The sequence below is a fragment of the Mobula birostris genome, chromosome 28 (assembly GCF_030028105.1).
Source record: "Mobula birostris isolate sMobBir1 chromosome 28, sMobBir1.hap1, whole genome shotgun sequence".
Classification (NCBI taxonomy): Eukaryota; Metazoa; Chordata; class Chondrichthyes; order Myliobatiformes; family Myliobatidae; genus Mobula; species Mobula birostris.
The window spans coordinates 25,063,229-25,087,088 of NC_092397.1; the positions used below are offsets into that span (position 1 = coordinate 25,063,229).

Below are 23,860 nucleotides of genomic sequence, written 5' to 3' on the forward strand. Positions count from 1 at the left end.
ATTGCCATCGTTCAAAGCAGTTCCATTGGCAAGTGTGATTTCTCTGGGCAGTGCGGTCCAGTGCTCCCTTCACAGCTCTAATCTTCTTATCAAAGTGGTAAACAGAATCAAACTCAGTACAATTGAGGGGTAGAGATTGCACTGTTAACCCACCTTCTGAATGTCTGGGCCCCCTACAGCACACTCAACAACTCGACCGTTTAGTCCCAACGTGCATTCATAACTAAGGGTCATGTTGTTTGAATGGAACAGGAGCTGTGCTGCCTCGCCTGTGACATGAGGTGCACAAACCACATACCCACTAACATTTCTCCCAGTATCGGATCAGGAGAAGAAGCTGTCAATGCCAAACCCTGACATGCAGGCTTACATCAGGTGCTATTTTACAATGGGCAGAATTACAATTGTACAGATTCTACAGTACAGTTTGGGAAAGGATGATTTAAAGTAAGCTTCATAGTCTGTGGTGGTGATGGCGATAGAGGCTGAAACTGACTGTTATCAAAGTTGCCTTGGCGCTGAGGGTATCTTTAAGTTCAGTGGCCAGGCTGTCTCCATCTTTTACCCCTACTGTGTCCACCGCCAACATCCCCATGTTTGTTAAAGTGAATCAAAGAAAAGCAAAACCCATACAGTTAGAATAGCTTTTTCTAAACAATGCTATACGCTTTTCAAAACAAAAAATAATACCAGTCACAAGTGGGTGACAAGTCAAAAGCATGTAAAGCAGGTAATGTTGAAAGTAAGAGTTAAACTGTAAACAGATGTTAATCTCGCAATGATCAAAAACAATGTGGTTACTGTTATTTTTATTAAATATAAAACAGAATACAAGTTAAAATAACGTTCAAATTAAGAAATAATTAATCAAATTAATAAAATAACGGGCAACTGTCACATTATTTTTATACAACGGTGAATATTAATGAGACAATGGTAGAGCAGTCCAGGGAGTCTCCAGTCCTCACACAAATATTATCCATTCCCTTAACAGTTTGAATCACTTGATTTCATCTGGAATTATTGTAAACCACTCAGAATTTTACTTACCTCTTTTCATCTGAAACAAGTAACAGTCTGCATTTTATTTAACCTGGGCTAATTTACTCATCATTTACAATAACATTCATTACGATGGAGTAAATCCGTGAACTTCTGAAATATTTTGCTTGTCTACTTTATAAATTCACTAACGTGCTCATCTGCTTTTTGTGCAATACTGTCTATCATATGTCACTGTGGAGTGTGAAGGAAACACTTCAATATAACACACCATTTTAGTTCAGAGTGCATAAAAGTCTCCATATTGCTCATTCTCCCATCGTGCTAGTGAGAGGTTTACACCTGCCTCGGTGAGTACTCAGGAGACACGACTGGGGTGGGCTTTGTTGTAACCGTACCTGTAGGAGGCTGAGGTACAGCAGGTTCCTACTACTACTCCCTACTACTTCCTACTCAGACATTGGTACGAGTTGTGTCTTGTTACACACTGAGGTAGACCCAATTAAATTTTCCTGTTCTTTCTGAGGCTTTTTTCTCTAAATTTATTTCATCTTCTTTGCTCTTACTATGAGAAGCAATCAATTATTTTTGCATTTCGCTCCAGGTGAACACCACAGGGCAGCTGAAAGTTTCCTCACACCTTTCTCCTTATATCTGTACTTCTGCAAGCGCTCCCTTCTTCCATTCCACCCACTGCTCAACACACTTCATTCTGTCTGCTCCATAATGTGTGAACACACAGGCCACCGGAGTTCTCTTAGATGTCCAGGACAGTGACTCTCGGGTGACCATTCAGACACATAATCAGGGCACTCACTCATACTTCAGAATTCCCTTTCTTTCGTGCATCATGGGGTCAAATCCACCCCAAGGCGTAAGCATCATGACCAATGAGATTCCATCCCGGAGGTGGCAAATCCCACAAAAGGTAGTGGATTCGGCCTGGTATATCACGGGTAAAACACTCACAACCACTGAGCACATCTACATGAAACATTGCTGTAGGAAAGCAGCGTCCATCGTCAAAGATCCTCACCACCCAGGCATTGCTCTTTTCTCACTGCTGCCATCAGGTAGAAGGTACAGGTACCTCAGGACTCGCATCACCTGGTTCAAGAACAGTTACTACCCCTCAACCATCAGGGTCTTGAACAAAAGGGGATAGATACACTTATGTCAGGACACTTTTAAGGGCTCTGTAATATTGTTATTTCATGCTCGTTATTTATTTTTATTTATTTTTCTGCATTTGCACTGTTTGTTTACAATTTATAGTTTCTCATATTTACAGTTCACAGTAGGTTCTATAGATTTGCTTAGAATTCCCGCAGAAAAGAATCTCAGGGTTGTTTGTGGTGACATGAATCTACTGTGAGAATAGATTTTTCTTTGAACTAGATGGTGATATATGCGGACTGTGATAACAACTTATTTTGGGTTAAGTTTTTGGCTTTGACAATATTTTTCCGTGACGCACTTTTTTCATGAAGGGGTCAGTGATATAGTTCCAACGTTTTTTTAACTAAAATTATAAAAGATTATCCACACAAAAATATGCCAATTACAAACATTAAATATGTATAAGATCGAAGTGTCAATGAAAATATTTCTGTTTATAACACACTCAGTTCCCGTGGGTGGGGAGGGAGTCACCGATCCCGGAAATCTCCGTCTGTACCCACTGTTTACAATGGTGGCAAGTTTTCCAGCTGCTCCACTGATTGACAGATCCCTCTGCCCCGCCTCCCGGGCTGTGCACTCACCGTCACGTGACACCAAGATTTTACCAACTCGTGACGCGATGACGTCACAGAGGTCCAGCCTCACCGACGTCGTTTCCTGGGGAACGGTAAATCCGGGCTGGTGGGGTCGGGACTATGGCGAGTTGGTGTTGGGCTCCGCTGTGGGATCCGCCTCTCCTCTTCCTGCCCGCGGAACAGTGAGTGTCTGTCAGCGCCTCACTGCACCGGCTCTCTGCCTCAGGTACAATATTTAAAACATATTTGCACAGTCACATGGATGGGAAAGGTTGAGAGGGATACGGCCCTAATGCAGGCAGATGGGCCGAGTTCAGGTCGACATCTTGGTCGGCGGGGATGAGTTGTACCGAAGGGACTGTTTCATTTCTGTATAAACCAGTGATTCTGTTTTGGGGGTTAATTCCGGATGCCAGCTCTTCTCAGTGTGAAATATTTACCCTTCAGATCCCCTTTAAATCTGTCTTTAAACAGTTTTGTCCTGCTCTAATGAGAGGCAGTTCTTTGGCTGACAAGGCAAGTAGAACACACAACCCTGTCTACCTGTGATGCCACATACAGGGAACTGTGTAACAATATTAGAGGCACATGCACAGGACCTTCAGTGAACAAGGCCCAGAGGGATATGAAACTAATGCAGGAAAGTGGGATTAGTACAGCTGTGCATGATGGGGAACATAAATGTGATGGGCCGGAGGGTCTGTTTCTATCCTGTACAACCCTGACCACAGCAGTCCTCCACTGCAGTGGGGTTTGTCACCTTCATTCTCAGCTGTGAGCTTGTTCCACTGAACCCCTTACCCTCTGAGAAGACATTTGCACCCTCCCACTGTGACCAAGCTATCAGCCATCTGTCCTAATATCACCCAGAGTACTTCACCAAATTCCCATATAAAAGTACTGTTATTGGTACACAGGGAATGGGAGTATTTCAGTAGCCTTTTGAAGGGGTTGGTTCAATATTTGACCATTAATACATTTGGCCAACAAAATTCCTCGTACTGGGTTCTGAATGTTTTAGGTATGACCATCCTGAAGTTCTGTGTTTCAGGTTCCCATTGCACTTTCACAGTCAGTGGTTTCTGCATGTCCATACTGACCATCAAGAATCTGTCTCCACTAACTCAGCACTTGGTCTGTCTCCTACCCTGCCTTGGTGATTCAAATGCTCATCCAGATGGTCCTTAAATACCAGCCTGCACCACCCCCTCAGGCAGTATGTTCCAGATTGTAACCTCCTGGGGACCGAGGACAGTTTCCTCAGATCCTCTTTAAAGCACACATTTCTCTCGTTAAACTTATGTTGAACACATCTCATAATTGTGTGTATTAAATTCCATCTGCCATTGTTCCAGCTGGTCCACATCCCATGTCAAGACTAGCAACCCTTCCTCGCTGTCCTCTGCACCCTTAATCTTGGTGTCATCTGTAAATTTGCTGATCCAGTTTAATACATTCTCATCGAGATCATTAATACAGATGGAAAACAACAATGGACCCAGCACTGGGAAGTTTAACCAGGGCAGGATGTACACAGTGAATGACAGGTTCCTGAGAAGCATTCATGAACAGAGACTTTGTGTGTTTCTGCCTCCACTACTTCCTCTGGCGGCTCATTTGGGATACCAGCTATTCTCTGTTACATTGACTGTTCCATTTATTATAAATTATTATAAATTACTGTGATTGCATAGTTAGACGGAGACACGATGTAAAGATTTTTACTCCTGATGTGTGTGAAGGATATAAGAAATAAAGTCAATTAAATTCAATTCAATTCTCCATGCAAAATATTTACCCTCAGATCACCTTTAAACCTCCTCCCTGTCACTTTAAATCCATTCCCTTTAGTTTTAGACAGTTTCAGTCAGAAAACAGTCTCTGCCTCTCTAACCTTCATATGCCTCACATAATTTTATCCACCTCCATCAACTCACCTTTCAGATCCCTTTTAAACCTCCAATCTGTCATGCCAAAACTATTCCCTCCAGTTTTAGGACTAAGAAAACTGTTCCTTCCCTAGAAGACCCTGGGGAGTGAACAGTTTGTGCCTACTCATCTCCAGGTGATATTCCATTGATCCATGAAACTGTCCCCTGCACCAGATTCTCAGCCACACATTCATCAGTGGTATCTTCCTATATCTTCCCTGCACTAACAAGTGTCACTGGGAGTAATATGGAGCTTACTAATTTTAGTTTCTCCCTTCTTTCTCTCAATTCACTGCATGACCCACCCAGCCAACACACTTTTCGTCCCTCTTCCCTCCAGGAGAAGGAACAGGAGCTTGAAGCAGATTTGGGAACAGCTTCTTTCCAACTCTGATAAGACTGCTGAACAGATCCTGACCGGGATCTGGGCCGTACCCTCCAAATATCCGGACATGCCTCTCGTTTTTTTTTTGCACTACCTTACTGCCCATTTTTCTATTTTCTATTTATGATTTATAATTTAAATTTTTAATATTTACTAATTTTTACTATTTTTAATATTTAATATTTGTAATCCAGGGAGTGGAAAGCGCAGAATCAAATATCGCTGTGATGATTATATGTTCTAGTATCAATTGTTTGGCGACAATAAAGTATGAAGTAAAGGACACTTCCCTCCTCCTCCCTACATTGCTATTACCAAAATGCACCGTCCACCATGATGTCTGACTGCTCAGCCTTCCATTTGAAATGTCCTGCAGCTGCTCCGAGACCATCAGACCATAAAACACAGGAGCAGAATTAGGCCATTTGGCCCCATACACGTTACTGCACCATTCTGCTAGGGATAAGAGATCATGACAGATCTCTTAACCCTCTCAAATCCTCTTCCTTCCCCTCCAAGAATCAAGAACCTCCACATTAAATATAGTCAAGTCACTTTTTATTGTTATTTTGACCATAAACTGCTGGTACAGTACACAGTAAAAATGAAACAACGTTCCTCCAGGACCATGGTGCTACATGAAACAACACAAAACTACACTAGACTATGTGAGAGAGCTCAAGGTTACACTAGACAACAGACCTACACAGGACTACATAAAGAGCACAAAACAGTGCAGGGCTGTACAATCAATAATAAACAAGACAACAGGCACAGTAGAGGACAAATTACAATATAATAATAAATGATGTAGATGTCAGTCTAGACTCTGTGTATTAAGGAATCTGATGGCTTGAGGGAAGAAACTGTTGCCCAGTCTGGTCGTGAGAGCCCGAATGCATTGATACCTTTTGCCAGATGGCAGGAGGGAGAAGAGTTTGTACGAGAGGTGTCTGGGGTCCTTTACAATGCTGTTGGCTTTACGGGTACAGCGTGTGGTGTAAATGTCTGTAATGGTGGGAAGAGAGACCCCGATGATGATCTTAGCTGTCCTCACTATCCCCTGCAGGGTCTTGCGATCCGAGACGGTGCAATTTCCGAACCAGGCAGTGATGATGCAGTATCCCCAACGAATTGGCCACAGCCGTCTGTGGGGATGAATTCAGAGTCAGAACCAGAATCAGGTTTATTACCACCGGCGTGTGTCATGAAATTTGTTAATTTAGGAGCAGCAGTTCAATGCAGTACGTGATAATATAGAAAGAATAAATAAATCAGTATGTGTGTATATGGATATGTATATTATGTAGATTAAAAACAGTGCAAAAACAAATAATATAGTTTAAATAATATAAATTTTATTTAGAAGATTGAGGGGGGACCTTATTGAAACGTATAAAATCCTAAGGGGATTGGACAGGCTAGATGCAGGAAGATTGTTCCCGATGTTGAGGAAGTCCAGAATGAGGGGTCACAGTTTGAGGATAAAGGGGAAGCCTTTGAGGATCGTGATTAGGAAAAACTTCTTCATACAGAGAGTGGTGAATCTGTGGAATTCTCTGCCACAGGAAACAGTTGAGGCCAGTTCATTGGCTATATTTCAGAGGGAGTTAGTTATGGCCCTTGTGGCTAAAGAGATCGGGGGGTATGGAGGGAAGGCTGGTACAGGGTTCTGAGTTGGATGATCAGCCATGATCATACTGAATGGCGGTGCAGGCTTGAAGGGCTGAATGGTCTACTCCTGCACCTGTTTTCTATGTTTCTATACAGTAGATAGAATACATCTATAGCAGTTTTTGAGTGTTTTAAAGTGACAGACCAGATATCTTCAAACTCCTGATGAAATCACTGTCTTGCCCTCTTTATACTGTAGCAGCATCGATATGTTGGGACCAGGTTAGATCCTCAGAGATATTGACACCCAGGAACTTGAAATTGTTCACTCTCTTCACTTCTGATCCCTCTCTGAGGATGAGTTCATGTTCCCTCATCTCAGCTTTCCTTCAATCAGCTCTTTTGTCTTACTGACATTAAACACAAGGTTGTTGCTGTAACACCACTCAACTAGCTGGTAAATCTTGCTCCTGTCTTCCCTCTCCTCTCCATCTGAGATTCTACCGACAGCATATTTACAGTTGGCATTTGAGCTATACTTAGTCACATGGTCATGGTTATAGAGGGAGTAGAGCAGTCGGCTAAGCCCACAAATCTGAAGTGCACCAGTGCCAGTGTTGATTGTCAGCGAAGAGAAGATACTAATTTGAATTGACTTTATTTCTTGCATCCTTCACGTACATGAGCAGTAAAATTCTTTATGTTATGTCTCGTCTGAACGTGCAACCGTAATAACTTATAATAATTGCTAATAAATGGAACAGTCAACGTAACATCGAAATGCCCTCAAATCAGCGTGAGTTAATCAGTCTAATGGCCGGTGGAAGAAGCTGTCCCGGAGCCTGTTGGTTCTGGCTTTTATGCTGCGGTACCATTTCCTGGATGGTTGCAGCTGGAATAGATTGTGGTTGGGGTGACTCAGGTCCCCAGTGATCCTTTGGGCTCTTTTCTCACACCTGTCTTTGTAAATGTCGTGAATCATGGGAAGTTCACAACTACAGATGTGCTGGGCTGTCCACACCACTCTCTGCAGAGTCCTGCGATTAAGGGAGGTTCAGTTCCCATATCAGGCAGTGATGCAGTCAGTCAGGATGCTCTCAATTGTGACCCTGTAGAAAGTCCTTAGGATTTGGGGGCCCATAACAAACTTCTTCAACCGTCTGAGGTGAAAATGACGCTGTTGTGCCTTTTCACCACTCAGCCTGTATGTATAGACCATGTGAGCTCAGTAATATTGATGCCGAGGAACTTAAAGCCGTTTACCCTCTTAACCCCGGATCCATTGATGTCAATAGGGGTTAGCCCGACTCCATTAATCCACACATTCTGATTGCAGGGTTCTGAGTTGGATGATCAGCCATGATCATAATAAATAGCGGTGCAGGCTCGAAGGGCTGAATGGCCTACTCCTGCACCTATTTTCTATGTTTCTGTGTTTCTATCACCAGTCTGCACAGATTGTGGTCTCCCGGTTAGGAAGTCGAGGATCTAATTGCAGAGGGACCAGGTTCTGTAGCTTAGTAATCAGGACTGTGGGAATGATGGTGTTAAACACTGAGCTCTAGTCAATGAACAACATCCTGACATAGGCTTCACAGATTCACTACCTTTACTGAGGAAATTACTCCTCATCTTTGTTCTAACAGGGTGTCCTAGTATTCTGAGGCTGTGTCCTGTGGTCCGAGTCCGAGACTGCCCCATTAGACTCCCGACTTCATCCTAGGCCTTTCGATATTTGATCGGTTTCAATGAGATTCCCTCATTCTTCTAAAGTCTAGCGAGTACAGGCCCAGAGCCATCAAACAATCCTCGTGCATTAACCCTTTTATTGCCAGGATCATTCTTGTGAACCTCCTCTGGACCCTCTCCTGTGTGAGCGCGTACCTTTTTAGATAAGGGGCCCAAAACAGTTCACAATACTCCAAGTGTGATCGGACTAATGCCTTATGAAGTCTGAGCATTTCATCCTTTCTTTTGTATTGTTGTCCTCCCGAAATGAATGCTGACATTGCATTTGGTTTCCTTACCACCGAATCAACCGGCAAGTTTATCTTTAGAAAATCCTGCACATCTGCGTCTTGCCTGACCCTGGTACCCGGGAGGGGACACACCACCGTGTTATCTCTCTTGCTGCCACAGAATCTCCTGCACATCCCCTTTACTGTGAGTCTGCTGTCATCACTGCTGTGATTGACCTTTCCTCCCGCGGAGCATCGGACCGGGGTGTCAGTACCACTGAACTGACAGGCTGCTGTGCTCTGGTTCGTCATCCTCCCAGGGGTATCCAAAGGAGTGTACTTGTTTCTGAGGGTCACAGCCACAGGGAGACATTGCACTGTCTGTCTCTTCCCCTTTCCAGTCGTGATCGTAACCAAACTATTTGCAGCCTGACCTCAGGTTTGACCAACCCACTGAATCTCTGGTCTCAGCATCCTGGAAACTCTGGGTCTGTCCATCTCCAGCTCCATTTCCTTCACACGGTCAGTCAGGAGCGTTACCTCTTTCAGAACCCTGGGGTACAGTTCATCTGGTCCGGGTGACTCATGAACCCTCAGGTCTTTCAGCTTTTTGAGCACCTTTTCCCTTGTAATAATAACTGCACACTCTTCTCTTCCCTCACACCCTGCAGCATCTGGCACACTGCTAGTGTCTTCCACTGATACAAAATACTCATTTAGTTCATCTGCCATCTCCTTGTACCCCCCCTCCCCGGCCATTATTATTCCTCTGGCCTCATTTTCTTGCAGTCCTATATCCACTCTCACCTCTTTTATTTTTACGTACTTGAAAAAGCTAAAACTATCCATTTTGATCATGTTTGCCAGCTTGCTTGCATGTTTCATCTCTTCCCTCTTTAGGTTGTTCTCTGTCAGCTGTTAAAGCTTCACAATCCTCTGTATTCTGAATAATTTTTGCTTGTTGTATGTCCTCCCTTTTGGTTTTACATTAGCATTGACTTCCTTGTCAGCCACGGTTGTACTATTTTGCCATTTGAGTATTTATTTGTTTCTGGAATACATTTATCCTGCACCTTCCTCGTTTTCCCCAGAAACTCACACCATTGCTGCAACAATGGATTCAACATCTTCCGATCCTGTGTCACATCTTTCTACTGATTTGTTACCATTCTTTACCAGCAGAGCCATTTCATCCCCATTACCTACCTTCCTGTCCCTCTGATACGTGTAACCTTGGGCACTTAGCTCCCAACTACAAACATTCTTCAGCCGTGATTCAGTGACATTAGACATGACAATCTGTAATATGGCAATAAGATTATCCACCTTATTTCTTACACTCCGCGTATTGCAATATAACAGTTTGAGTTCTGCATTTGCTACCCTTATTGATTCTGCATCCCTCATGCACTGATACTCACCCTGCTGGCTGCGGTTATGTCCTATCATCTGCCTGCCCTTCCTGACAGTGTGACTGCATGCGATCTTTGCTTTCTTTACCATCTGTCCTATCCTGCGTCCTTTCACACCAGTTCCCACGACCCTGCCAAATAAGTTTAAACCCTCCCCAACCGCTCTAACAAACCAGCAGTATGCCCACAAGAAAACTAATCTCAGGGTTGTATATGGTGACTGAAATGTATTTTGATAATACATTTACTTTCAGCTTTGAACTTTGTAGTAGAGAACCGGGTGTTGTACTGGTCTATGTCCTCACTGGCCGATGCTGTGCTCTGGCAGCTCAGTGTGCTTGGTATACAGTGTCAGTGTTTCGACAGAAGTGTGTCCTTATTACACAATTGATCTTGTCCACCCTGGAGTTTTGTAGATTCACTGGCGACCAGAGTAATTTTTTTCAGACTATTATTGGGCAGAGAATCATTCTGTGATCGTCGAGACTATTTGACCCATCAAATTTATACCAACTCCTGCTACAACATTTCCACAATCCCATTCCCCACTCTGTCCCCACAACTCTGCAGGTCATTTCCCCTGAAGGACCTGTCTAATTCCTCTTTGAACACTGGTTGTTCCTGCCACCACTCCGCTGAGTCCCATATTTCCCAAGGTGAAGTCAAGAATGTTCCCCTCCCTGGTGGACCACATATTGTTTCAGGAAACCTTCCTGAACACAAATAATGCCCCATCCAAGCCTCAGGGTGTAACGAAGTCCCAGTTACTCTGGGGAGATTATTTACTCACCACATCTACTCTGTAGATTTTACATCAGTCCATAACCTGCCGACATATCTGTTCCTCTCTTACTGGCTATTGTGAGGCTTCCAGTATAATCCTAGCACGGGGATTGCTCCTTTCTTATTCCTGAACTCTACCCACATTGTCTGACTGGAGGAGCCTCCGGGGTGACCTTAAACTTGTGACATTCTGCCTGATCAGCCGTACAGATCCCCAACCTCATTCACCTCCTTCTGGACTGTCTGAATCATCTGAATCCTGGAATGTTTCGCTACCAATCTTGCCCTTCTCTCAGCTGGATCTCTGTAAACACAAAATACTCTGCAGATGCTGGGGTCGAAGCAACATGCACAACACGCTGGAGGAACTCAGCAGGTCGGGTAGCATCTGTGGAAATGAACAGTCAACATTTCGGGCGGGAACTGTAATACCTTTTTTATTTCTTTCCTCGCTAGCGGGTGGCACTGGGATTATCCCCACCCCCCACCACAGAGTTTCTACTTAACTTTTCCTCAACTCCCTAAGTTCTCTTTGCAGGACTTTGTCTCTTTTGTTAGAGCCAATATGGACCACGATCTCTGGCTGCTCACCCTGCCCTTTCAGAATGGCCTGTACTTGTTCAGTTCCATCCTCGACCCTGGTACCAGGGAGGTAATGCACCATCCTGCAGTCTCTCTCCTTGCCACAGATACACCTGTCTGTGACCCCGGCTAAAGACTCCCCTGTCACTGAGGCTCACCGAGAACACAGAACAGTACAGCACAGGAACAGACCCTTCTTCCCATGATGTCTGTGCTGAACATAATGCCAAATGAAACTAAATCTCTTCAGCCTGCGTATAATTCATGTGTTAAAATTATCTGAATATCCATGGACTTTTCTAAGACCCTGTTAAATGTCATTATCATATCTGCTTCCACCACTCCCCATGGCAGCCCATACCCGGCCCTCACCACTGTCTGTACGGAAACAGAAATCTTACCTGCCCTAACGTCCACCTTTAAATTCTCACCCTGGCATTTTAAAGCTGCGCCTTCTAATATTTGATATTTCTACCCTGGCAAAATGATGCTGCCTGTTTACCTTGTCTACATCTCTCATAGTTTTATAAACTTCTGTCAGGTCTCCCCTCAGTCTCCTTCACTCCAGGGAAGACAGTCCCAGTTGGTCTGATCTTTCCTTGTAACTCAAGCCCCCAGTCCAGGTAACATTCCTGTGAATTGTTTCTGTGCTTTTCCAGCTTAATCACATCCTTCCTCATGTGACCAGAACTGCACAGGGTACTCCTGGTGTGGTGTAGTTATTGATTTGTACAACTGTAATGTGATGTCCCAACTCCACTCAGAGCCTTTGCCGATAAAGACAAGCATGTTGTGCTCCTTCTTCACCACCTTGTCTACCTGTGTTGGCACTTTCAGGGAGTTACGTACCTGTGCCCCAGGTTTCTCTTTCATCAACACTCCTCAGGACCCTCCATTCACTGGGTACGCCCTGACCTGCTTTAACTTCCAAAAATCCATCATTGTGCACTTGTCTGTCATGGTAACAACACTTCTCTGTTTCTCTGCACCAACACCCCAGCAGTAAATGTCAATGAACCATTCAGCTCTGAACCTTGGTCATATATGGTTTTATGAACCACTCACTGCTCCCGTCTCTATTTTGTTGTGTAGTTCAGCACCTCGACCCCTCTCTATTTCTCTCATTTACAATATATCTCCACATAAATCATAGTTTGACTTTTGATTCCTCCTACCATTCTACATGCCATCACACTTCACCACATTAAACTCCATTTACCAAGTATTCTACTCACCAGCTTCTTCTTATCCTGTTGGAGAGACCAAATGTCCAATCACAACATGTCCCCCACCACATTCCCTGTCATTGACCTCCCTCCTCTGGGTTATTAATATCAATAATAAATCATTGACGATCCAGAACTGGTCACTGGAAAACTCCACTAGTAATATCATCCCAGTCTGAAACAGACCTGTTATTCTGTCTCAGTATGGTAACCAGTCTTCAGTCAGTATTAACACACTTCCTTCCCAGTACTGAGCTCTGGTCTTGTGCACCAGCCTTACATGTGGCACCTTGGCAAATGGCTCCCGAAAATCCAAAAACACCGCTTCTCCAACTTCCCCTGTAAAGTCTCAAATCTCTGGTATGTTTGTCAAACATGACTGAACATTCAGCAACCCAGGTTACAGAGTCCAAGACCAGGTTCCAGATGGACAGGGTGGTGAAGAGGCTTTTGGAACACTGGCCTTCAGTCAGGGCACCGAATATAGAAACTGGGATGAAATGTTGCAGTTGTCCAACACGTTGGTTTGGCCGCATTTTGCAAATAGTGTTCAGTTTTAGTGACCCTACTGTATGACAGACACCATTAAGTTGGAAAGAGTGCCGAGGAGATTTACGGGGATGTTACTGGATCTCAAAGGATTTGTGGAAAGGTGTTTCGGACAATTTTCCCTGGAATATTGGAGAATGAGTGCTGATATTGCAGAGGTGTATAAAATCATCAGGGACCTGGAGGGTGGTCAGTAAATGGAATGAGCTGCTAGCGGGAGTGGTTGAGTCAGGTACATTAAAAAGGTGCTTGGACAGGTAGATGGAAAGGAAAGGTTTAGAGTACATGGGCCAAATGCAGAGAACTGGGACAAGGAGGGAGGATAGCCTTGTTCATAATGTGGTGGTGAGGGGGTTACAGACCACAAGCTCAGATGGGAACTTTGGTCATTGTGGAATCTGTGTGAATCTGACTGTAGACCCTGTTGAGCTAGTTCAGTGGCATTAAACTTTTCCATACGATTTGTTATTTCTTCGTAGATTATAGACTCCAGTAGCTGAAGTGAAGTTAGCAGGTCTACAGTTACCTGCTTTTCATCTTCCACCCTTCTTCAACAATGGTTTTCAACTCCACTGGGACCTTTCTGTAACAGTGAGATTGACAAACTTCAGTGTCTCTACTTTCTCTCCAGACTTCCTCTGAAACCCTTCAGTGCAGGTTGTTAGGACCTGGTAAAGTTTGCTTTTAGTCCCATTAGTTTCTCCCTTGTGATGGCGATCGTTACACATTATGGCACAATGTTGAAATGTCACCGTTAGATATCTGTGGGATGTTTGCTGTGACCCACTGTGCACACTAATGCAAATTATTGAGTTAACTTCTCCACGTGTTCCTTGTTACTTTTAGCTTTTATCTCACCACTGGTCCCTAGAAAATTCCTGATTCTCTTGACTACCACCAGCCCTTGCCTCTTTGTACATTCTTTGATTTAATATTTCCTTGATTGCCTTTGACCACACCTCAGGATCTTGAGGCCACTCCTCCCCGTGTCTTCTTTCCCTTCCCCTTTCACCATCACTGTCCCTACATGTAAAGTGCCTATGAAAAGTATTCACACCCCTTGGAAGTTTTCATGTTTTATTGTTTTACAGCATTGAATCTCAGTGGATTGAATTTTGCTTTCTCTGAAACTAATCAATGGAAAAAGACTCTTTCGTGTCAAAGTGAAAACAAATTTCTACAAAATGCTCTCAATTAATTACAGATCTAAAACACAAAATACTTTTCTGTACAAGTATCCACCCCCATTAATATGACACACCAAATCATCAGTGGTGCAGCCAATTAGTTTTCGATGTTACATGATCAGTTAAATGGAGATGACCGTGTGCAGTCAAGGTGTTTCAATTGATTGTAGTAATAGTACACCTGTAAGTGGAAGGTCGAACTGCTGGTGAGTCAGTATCCTGGGAGAAACTACACCGTGAAGACAAATCAACACTCCGAGCTGCTCTGCAAACAGGTAATTGAAAAACACAAGCCAGGAGATGGATACAAGAACATTTCCAAGTCACTGAATGCCCTTGGAGTATAGTTAAGTCACTCATCCAGAAGTGGGAAGAATATGGCACAGCTGTATATCTGCCAAGAGCAGGCTATCCTCAGAAACTGAGTGGCCATGCAAGAAGGGGCCAGTGAGGGAGGCCACCAAGAGACCTATGATAACTCCAGAGGAGTTACAAGCTTCAGTGGTGGGAGAGATTGTGCAAACATCAACTGTTGCCCGGGTGTTTCACCAGTCGCAGCTTTACGGGAGAGTGGCAGAGAAAAAGCCACTGTTGAAAAATGCTCTCATGAAATCTTGCCTGAAGTTTCCCAGAATTGTGGGGACTCTGAAGTCAGTTGGAAGAAGATTCTATGGTCTGATGAAAACAAAATTGAACTTCTTGACCATCACAAACACTAAGTTTGGAGTAAGCCAAACACCGCACAGCATCAAAAACACACCATCCCTACCGTGAAGTGTGGTGGAGGCTGCATCATCCTGTGGGTATGCTTCACTGCAGCAGGCCCTGAAAGGCACATAAAGGTAGAGGGTAAAATGAATGCAGCAAAATACAGGGAAATCACACAGACTCAACTGTAAAAACTGCCAAAGGTGCATCAACTAATTACTGACTTGAAGGAGGTGAATACTAAGGCAATGAATTATTTTGTGTTTTATATTTACAATTAATTTAGATCACTTTGTAGAGATCTGTTTTCACTTTGACACTGTGGATTCTTTTCTGTTGATCAGTGTCAAAAAAGCCAAATTAAATCCATTGCAAAACAATAAGACATAATAACTTCTAAGGAGACTGAACATTTTTTATAGGCACTGTATCCACTCCTTCACCAGCACATTATGAACACATCCACCCTGCTCCTTTCCATTTTGCCGATTCCGTGTGGAACATTGAATATAGTGGAATATCGAATTCCCAGTCCCAGTCTCTGTAACCACGTCCCTGCAGCAGCTGTTAGATCAAACATATTCATCAGTACACAATATGGAACAGATGGCAACCTGCCCTTCGGCCCACAATATCTGCACCAATCATAATAATGAACAGACTTTATAAAGTACTGGGGAGGTCTGACTGGAGTATTGTGAGCAGTTTTGGGCCATTGATCTTAGGAAGGATGAGCTGAAATCGGATGGGCTTCAAACGAAGTTCTCCAGATTGCTTCCAGGATTGAATGGCTTGTCATATGAAGAGTGTTTGATGGCACTGGGCCTGTATTCACTGGAATTTTTGAACAATGAGGGGTGGCCCAATTGAAACATATTGAATGGTGAAAGGCAGTGATAAAGTGGATGTGCAGAGGATGGGAGTGTCTAATATCAGAGGACACAGCCTCGGAATACAGGAGCATCCTTGTAGAATGTGGAGATGAGGAATTTCTTTAGCCAGAGAGTGGTGAATCTGTGGAATTCATTGCCAAAGGAAGCTGTCAAGCCAGGACTTTATGTATATTCAAGGCAGAGGTTGATACATTCTTGATTGGTCAGAGTATGAAGGGATACAGGGGAAAGGCAGGAGACTGGGGCTGAGAGGAAAAATGGATCAGCCATAATGAAATGTCGGAGCAGACTGGATGGGCCAAATGGTCGAATTCTGCTCCTATATCTCAGCCTGTGTCGCCTCCTCAGAAACGGTAATCAATTTTATCAAGTATGATCTGCCCACACAAAACCACGCTTATTGTCCCTAAGCAGGCCATGCCTTTCCGAATGTGCATAAATCATGTGCCTCAATATCCTCCCCAGTAGCTTCTCTACCACTGAAATGAGGCTGCCTTGCCTGTAGATTCCTGGATTCTTGTTATTTCCCTTCTTGATCAAAGCTGCAACATTTGTGACACTCCAGTCCTGAGGGACCTCACATGTTGTGATCGAGGACACATAGATCCTTGTCAAATCGCCAGCAATCTGCTCACTTGTTTCTTTCACTATTGCAGGATATATGCCTTCAGGCCCTTAAGTCTTATCCATTTAATTGCTTTTCAGACGTCCCAGCACAACCTCCCCCTTAATCTCAACACATCTCTGCACTTTAGCATGTCTCACTCTGTTTTCGTTGCCATTCAAATCCTTCACCTCGGTAAGTACTGACACAATGTACTCATTTAGTACCTCAGCCACTTGGTCTGACTTCAACCACATCATTCCTCCTTTAATCTTGAGTCGACCTTTCCATTCTCTGGTTATCCTCGTTTTATTAATACAAATCACAAGGCCTTGGGATTATCTTTGGTCCCACTCCACAAGGACCGGTTGTGGCCCCGATTTGGCCTTTCCTATCATCTGCTTCAGCATTTCCCCGCTATCTTTATATTCCAAAGGTACCCAGTCTGATTTTAGCTTCATAAACCTTCCATATCCTTTTGACTAAATTTAGGATCTCTCTGCTCATCCAAAGTTCCTTTACCTTACCATCCTTCTCCTCACTCCTCAGCGGAATATGATGATCCTCAACTCAAAGTTGCTGGTCTTTAAACAACTCCCACATGTCAGATATGGACTTGTCTGACAGTGTCTGCTCCCAATCAATGCCCCTTGGCTCCTGTCTTCCTCTGTCCTGACTTGTCCTCCTGCAAATCAGTACCTTCATACAAGATCTAATTTTATTCTTACTCATAAGTAAAAAAAAGTTGTGATCACTGTTCCCAAGGTGTTCACTGACTCGTGGCTGTCAGCTAGCCTGGCCCGTTTCTCAAAACTAATTCTCGTAAGTTCTCAACTCTGGTTGGGCCCTGTACATAATGTTTCAAACACTCCTTGGATTCCCTGAACAAATCTTGCGCATCTAAGTATTGAGCAAGATCCAGTCAATTCTAGGGAAGATGAAGTCCCTCACTATGACAACCCTGTTGTTCTGCACCTCTCCATAAGCATCAACATAACTGATCCTCCACCTGCCTGTGGTTATTGGGGGCCAATACGATTATCCCATCAGTGTAACTGCAGATTGCCTCTGTAAATGAGCCTTCCAGTTTGCTGTGACATTCCCAGTGGGGTAACCTCTGCATCTTTTAACTCCTCTCCCACCGCCACTCACATGTAAAACAATCAAACCCAGGAATGTTGAGCTGCCAGCCCTGTCCGTCCGATAACATAGTACTCCTAGTGTTGAAATAAACTCATTTCAGCCCATCAGTCCCACCATGTTTATTAGCCTGACATTGGCTCTCGTTCTTTTCAGACTGTGTGTGAGGGAGTTTTGTTTTTCGCTGGAGCGGTTTGTGTCGGATGAATCGTTGGAAATTGGCGGTTGTGGTAAAGTGAAGGCGGAGCTGGACGATGAGAGGCCGGTCTCGGCTCTGTCCGTCACTCTGACTCTGTCTCCTCCCCTCCCCGCCTCTGTCTCTCTGCGCGTTTCTCGGGCAGGTCGGGGCGCTGTGTATAAAAGGAGACCGCAGCAGTCAGTTTGTCAGTGAGCAGCGACCTGAGTGAAGCAGCATCATGTCTGGCAGAGGGAAAGGAGGCAAAGGACTGGGCAAAGGCGGAGCCAAGCGGCACCGTAAAGTGCTCCGTGATAACATCCAGGGCATCACCAAACCGGCCATCCGCCGTCTGGCTCGCCGTGGCGGCGTCAAGCGGATCTCGGGTCTGATCTACGAGGAGACCCGCGGGGTGCTGAAGGTTTTCCTGGAGAATGTGATCCGGGATGCGGTCACCTACACTGAACACGCCAAGCGCAAGACGGTCACTGCCATGGATGTGGTGTACGCTCTGAAACGCCAGGGCCGCACTCTCTATGGCTTCGGCGGCTGAAAAACTCCCACTTCCTCCCGAGCACAAAATAAAGGCTCTTCTAAGAGCCACCCACCGCCTCACAAACGGAGCCGTATCCACAGACTTTTAGATACTTTTTTTATTTTATACTCAGCTGAGTTGCATTTGAAAAAGATTGATCGGTTCCGCTTGGAACATACTGTAATTCTGCCTTTCCGGTCGGTGATTACCGCAAAACCTGCATTAGGATCGATCTTAATCCTTTTTATCAGTTTCGAACAGAAATCAGTTCACTCGTTTAGAGAACGATTCCGTAGTTGTGCATTTAAATCTTAACTGAGGAAATTAGATATTAAATTTATTAAATTAAACTGAAATTGTATAATTCGTCATACAATTAGTTGTAAATAAAATAATCAAGCACCGTTGCTGGGTGCTGGAAATTAATCCGGCGCCAATCACTCTGCATGAATGAAGTCCGACCGCCCGGCAAATTTTTATTCGCCGCCAGCCTACAGGAAATGAATCAACCAATCGCAGTAAGGAACCTTAATAAACACCTGGTTCAGCCAATCAGAGCTGAAGGGCGGATCCTTTCCAACAGTATAAAATCCCGTTCCGGAGCGCGTTTCGTCTATCTTGTTCCTGTACATCAGCTTGTGTTGTCGGTTCTGAAGGAGAATGGCCCGCACCAAGCAGACAGCGCGTAAATCGACCGGAGGGAAAGCTCCTCGCAAACAGTTGGCGACCAAAGCGGCGCGGAAGAGCGCTCCAGCCACCGGCGGAGTGAAGAAGCCTCATCGCTACCGGCCCGGCACCGTGGCTCTGCGGGAGATCCGGCGCTACCAGAAATCCACCGAGCTGCTCATCCGCAAACTTCCCTTCCAGCGCCTGGTGCGGGAGATCGCTCAGGACTTCAAAACCGATCTGCGCTTCCAGAGCTCGGCCGTCATGGCCCTGCAGGAGGCTAGCGAGGCTTACCTGGTCGGGCTGTTTGAGGACACTAACCTGTGCGCCATCCACGCCAAGCGAGTCACCATCATGCCCAAGGACATCCAGCTGGCCCGCCGCATCCGCGGGGAGCGCGCCTAAACCCGGCCTCCACACCAAGCACAAGAAAAGGCTCTTTTAAGAGCCACTACCACAGCAAAGGAAAGGGCTGTCGCTTGCTGATCATTGTATTATCGTAGTGATGATCTGCCTTCCTGATGGGGTTGTTCGGTTTTGCACTGATTGACCGCGATCATCAGCTGTTCTCTGCCGTCTGGTTGATTCAGCGAGGGACAGGAGATGAACGCGCTCCCTCCCTGTCAGGGTCTCACCTGGCCCTTCACTTCTACAAACATGCCATGTACAGCTGTTGCGGCTGTTCTGTTTTGTTTACTTCGGACATGTCCGGCTGTCCTTGGAGTGGGAGCATGCGGTCGCGATGGGTAGAGAGGGGGATTTCCGAGAGCGGTGACCCCAGGCAGTTGTGCTTATTGTTTTTTTAATTTGATTTCACTCTCCAGTACATATTTAATGTTGGTGTTTTGTGTGAATACTCTTACGTAGTTTTGTGGCTGGTAACTGAATAAAGGTCAGTCGGCAATGTCACCGGGTAGTTTATCATACATCTTCCCCCTACAGTGCATCCCCAGAGACCGATCCCTCTCTCAAGACGCCCCCTCCCCTCTCACATAGGTTTCAGCAGTTCCCAATCAACTCAGCTGAATCGGGCTTTGCGATGCGAGGCGCGGAATCTCAGTCACGCTGTCCTGGAGCGGGAGAAGGAACTGGGCCTGCAGACCACCCCACCGGTCTCACTCTCTCACTCACACACACAGCCCGAGTGAAACGCAGTGTTTCACTTCAAATCTGGGACGTCACGGCCGCTCTGAATGTCAGAGAGGTACCGGGAATATCGGGTTTTATGCGAGAAGTTCCCCCGCAAAACTCTTTCAGACCCGGCGTGGGAATCACAATATTCACGATCAGCTCTTTTCTGAGATGTGGGTGGCTCTGAGAAGAGCCGTTGGGTTCAAACACTGACAAACAGTATATCTCAATTCACTTTTTGACTGCTGTCTTCTTGGCTGCCTTCTTCTTCGGGGCTGTGAGTTTCTTGGGGCTCTTTGGCTTCGGCGCCGCTGGTTTCTTAGCTGCTGCTTTTTTAGCCGCTGGTTTCTTAGCTGCCGCTTTTTTAGCTGCTGGTTTCTTAGCTGCCGCTTTTTTAGCCGCTGGTTTCTTAGCTGCCGCTTTTTTAGCCGCTGGTTTCTTCGCTGCCGGTTTTTTAGCCGCTGGTTTCATAGTTGCCGGTTTTTTAGCCGCTGGTTTCTTCGCTGCCGCTTTCTTAGCCGCTGGGTTCTTGGCGCCAGACTTCTTGCTGGGAGATTTCTTGATGGCAGATTTCTTTACCGATGGCTTGTTCGCTTTCTTCACCGCTTTCACGGCACTTTTTCCTTGACCGGATTTAAAGGATCCCGAAAGACCCGTGCCCTTGGTCTGAACCAAGGAGCCGCTTTCCACTCTCTTCCTGATGCACATCCTGATCTGGGCGCGACGTTTCCCCACATCGACACCGCTGCTGGTCAGAGCCTTCATGATGGCCACAGCGGACATCCCCTTCCTATCGCGACAATCCGCCACAATCTTATCGATTTGTTCGCCCAGCTTGGGACCGGCTGGTTTGCTCCGGCCGGCCGCCTTCTTCTTGGGACTCTTCTTTGCGGCGGCGGGTGCGGCTGGAGGAGCCGTTTCGGCGGGTGCTGTCTCGGTCATGTCGGCGACTCTGGAAAATCCTTCTCACAATCAGACTGAATGAGAAATGAAGCGAAAGGCGGCGGCACAGAGCAATTTAAAGGCAGCGAGCGGACGGGGCGGAGACATCCTGCTGTCAGTTCCCGGGGACTTCATTTTTCTGTGTTTCTCTCTCCTCAAAAACTCTCCGATTCCAATTGAAATCGGATACTCCGGAGACTCGGCCTGGTCCCGGTCCGTCACTGAGGCTGGAAAGTTCGCTGGAAAGAGAGTTTAATCGGGATTAAAGGCAGCACTTTCTATTTTAACCCGTTTCATTACTGCACTGCCCGCGATCTCTCTCCATATTGTTGACCTGTTCTCTGCTTTTCGGCTGAAATTTTGAAACTAACTAAAACTTTGCGGTTAATTCCCGCTTCGGGACTGAGCTGGGGAGTGGGGCCATCCCGTAACAGAGAAATCTTTTCAATTTGTACAGGAGGCGCTGGGAAATCTGGCGATGTGTTCGGACCCACAAACACAGTGATACTCGTCTAAGCCGCCCGCCGCTTTAAAACACTGTCTCTGAATTAGCAAGTCAGGCAGCATCAATGGTGAGAATAAACAGTCGACATTTCGGGCCGAGTCCCTTCATCAGGACTCTGGTGGGAGATGCTGCCTGACTTGCTGGGTTCCTCCAGCATTTTGTCCGCGTTGTTGGCCATTCCCAGAATCTCTTGGCGTTATACTGACACAATGTTCACATCTGCACCTTCAGAGGCCTGTACTGCTGTCAGAATAAAACGACAGGTTCCTCGTCATATAGCACGGTGATAAATCTGATTCTGATTCCAAGGAATAAAGGACAAAGGACATTGTCTGGCCAGACTCTGTGTAACTGAGAACCTCAGGTCCGGGAAACATCCTTGGAAATCTGTTCTACGCTCTCCCCAGTTTAACCACGTTTCCTATAACGGTGACAAGAGCTGTACACAAATCGGCAAGTGAGGCCTTCAGTCACTTACACAACTGTATCATAATGTCCCAACTGATATACTCTATCCCCTGACTAATGAAGACCAGCATATTAAACACCGTTCTTCATCACCCTGTCTACAAGTGACACAACTTTCAATGAACTGTGTGTTCACTTTACCCCTAAATCTCTGCGGCCCATTACACTCCCCAATGACCGATCATTCATAGTGTAAGCTCTACACTGGTTTGACTTTCCAATATTTACCGCCTCACACTTGTCTGAAATGAGCTGGAATGTCTTAGACCACATTCAAATGGGCAGAGTTCTGTATTGCACACTTTAAGATGCATTAAGGTTCTTAATTCTCCAGGGCCTTACCAGGTACATTCCCGTACTTTGTGGGAAGCTGGAAAATACACTGTGGATGCCAGGGGAGAGATCGTTGCTTCATCTCAGGCCACAGCTAGACAGTGACTAATCCAGAATTGATGGTTTTAAGGCCAACTCTGTGGATGACACAAAGAGAGATGTAAAGGCAGGCAATGCTGAGGAAGCAGGGAGCCTGCAGTAGCACTTGGACAGATTTAGAGAATGGACAAGGAAGTGCCAGATGAAATACAGTGTAAGGAGGTGTGTGGTCATTTACTCTGGTGGGAGAAATAAAGGTGTAAGCTCTTTGTAATTAGGGAGTGAATTGAGAAATCAGATGTGCAAAGGGACTTTGGGGTCCCCTAAAGGTCAATGTGCACGTTGAGCTGGTAATATTTTATACTTTATACTTTATTGTCGCCAAACAATTGGTACTAGAACATACAATCATCACAGCAATATTTGGTTCTCTGCTTCACACTCCCTGGATTACAAATATTAAATATTAAAAATAGTTAAAATTAGTAAATATTAAAAATTTAAATTATAAATCATAAATAGAAAAATAGGAAGTAAGGTAGTGCAAAAAAAAACCAGAGGCAGGTCTGGATATTTGGAGGGTACGGCCCAGATCCGGGTCAGGATCCATTCAGCAGTCTTATCATAGCTGGAAAGAAGCTGTTCCCAAATCTGGCCGTACGAGTCTTCAAACTCCTGAACCTTCTCCTGGAGGGAAGAGGGACGAAAAATGTGTTGGCTGGGTGGGTCGTGTCCAATAAGGAATAAGGAAGGCAAATGTAATGTTTCCATTCATTTCAAGAGAACTAGAATATAAAAACAAACATCAAATGCTGAGGCTTTACAAGGGTTTGGTCAGACCGTATTTGGAGGATTATGAGCAGATTTGGGTCACTTTTCAGCTGCTGGCATTGCAGGGGAGACTCACGGGAATGACCCCGGGACTGAAGGGACAACGACGTAATGATCATTTGATGCTCTCGGCCTGTACTGGCTGGAGTCTAGAGGAATGACAGAGGATAGTATTGAAAACTATTGAATATTGAAAGCCCTGGATGGAGTTGATGTGAGAGGAAGCAAATGTCAGATACTCAAGAGCAGAGCTTTAATTAAATGGAGGGAGGGGATATTTAAAATAGATTTAGGAGGTGAACTCCTTATACAGAATATAAGGAGTTGTTTCTCCAACTGAAGCGTGGCCTCATCACGACTCTGGAGGAGGCCATCACTGGACATATCAGAATGGGAACGGGAAGTGGAATTAAAATGGGTGGCCACTGCTCTGGTGGATGGAGTGCTGATCCATGGTGAAGTGGTCTCCCAATCTACGTCGGGTCTCATCGATATGTAGGAGGC

General features: G+C 45.2%; 4 protein-coding genes across 4 annotated transcripts in view; 2 read left to right on the forward strand and 2 right to left on the reverse strand.

The window, feature by feature from the left end:
* The window catches only part of LOC140189349 (uncharacterized), a 149,944-nt gene that overhangs the window by 117,027 nt on the left and 9,057 nt on the right, over nucleotides 1-23,860 (reverse strand). Inside the window, exon 2 of the mRNA XM_072246094.1 lies at nucleotides 12,525-12,532. Within this exon, the coding sequence (XP_072102195.1) occupies nucleotides 12,525-12,532 (8 nt within the window). The remainder of the gene's footprint in view (nucleotides 1-12,524; nucleotides 12,533-23,860) is intronic.
* LOC140189351 (histone H4) lies at nucleotides 2,850-18,614 on the forward strand. The gene is made up of 2 exons (XM_072246096.1): nucleotides 2,850-2,985; nucleotides 17,888-18,614. The coding sequence occupies exon 2, from the start codon at nucleotides 18,148-18,150 to the stop codon at nucleotides 18,457-18,459; it is 312 nt and encodes a 103-aa protein (XP_072102197.1). The 5' UTR covers nucleotides 2,850-2,985; nucleotides 17,888-18,147; the 3' UTR covers nucleotides 18,460-18,614.
* On the forward strand, nucleotides 19,102-19,512 carry LOC140189011 (histone H3). Its single transcript, XM_072245682.1, has one exon. It carries the CDS (start codon nucleotides 19,102-19,104, stop codon nucleotides 19,510-19,512), a length of 411 nt encoding a protein of 136 aa, XP_072101783.1.
* Nucleotides 20,470-21,203, reverse strand: LOC140189090 (histone H1-like). The gene has a single exon (XM_072245790.1). It carries the CDS (start codon nucleotides 21,178-21,180, stop codon nucleotides 20,470-20,472), a length of 711 nt encoding a protein of 236 aa, XP_072101891.1. The 5' UTR covers nucleotides 21,181-21,203.

What these genes read in the sequence shown, in the direction of transcription:
- LOC140189351 (XM_072246096.1), top strand. Translation starts at nt 18,148, where the DNA reads ATGTCTGGCAGAGGGAAAGGAGGCAAAGGACTGGGCAAAGGCGGAGCC.
- LOC140189011 (XM_072245682.1), top strand. Translation starts at nt 19,102, where the DNA reads ATGGCCCGCACCAAGCAGACAGCGCGTAAATCGACCGGAGGGAAAGCT.
- LOC140189090 (XM_072245790.1), bottom strand. Translation starts at nt 21,180, where the DNA reads ATGACCGAGACAGCACCCGCCGAAACGGCTCCTCCAGCCGCACCCGCC.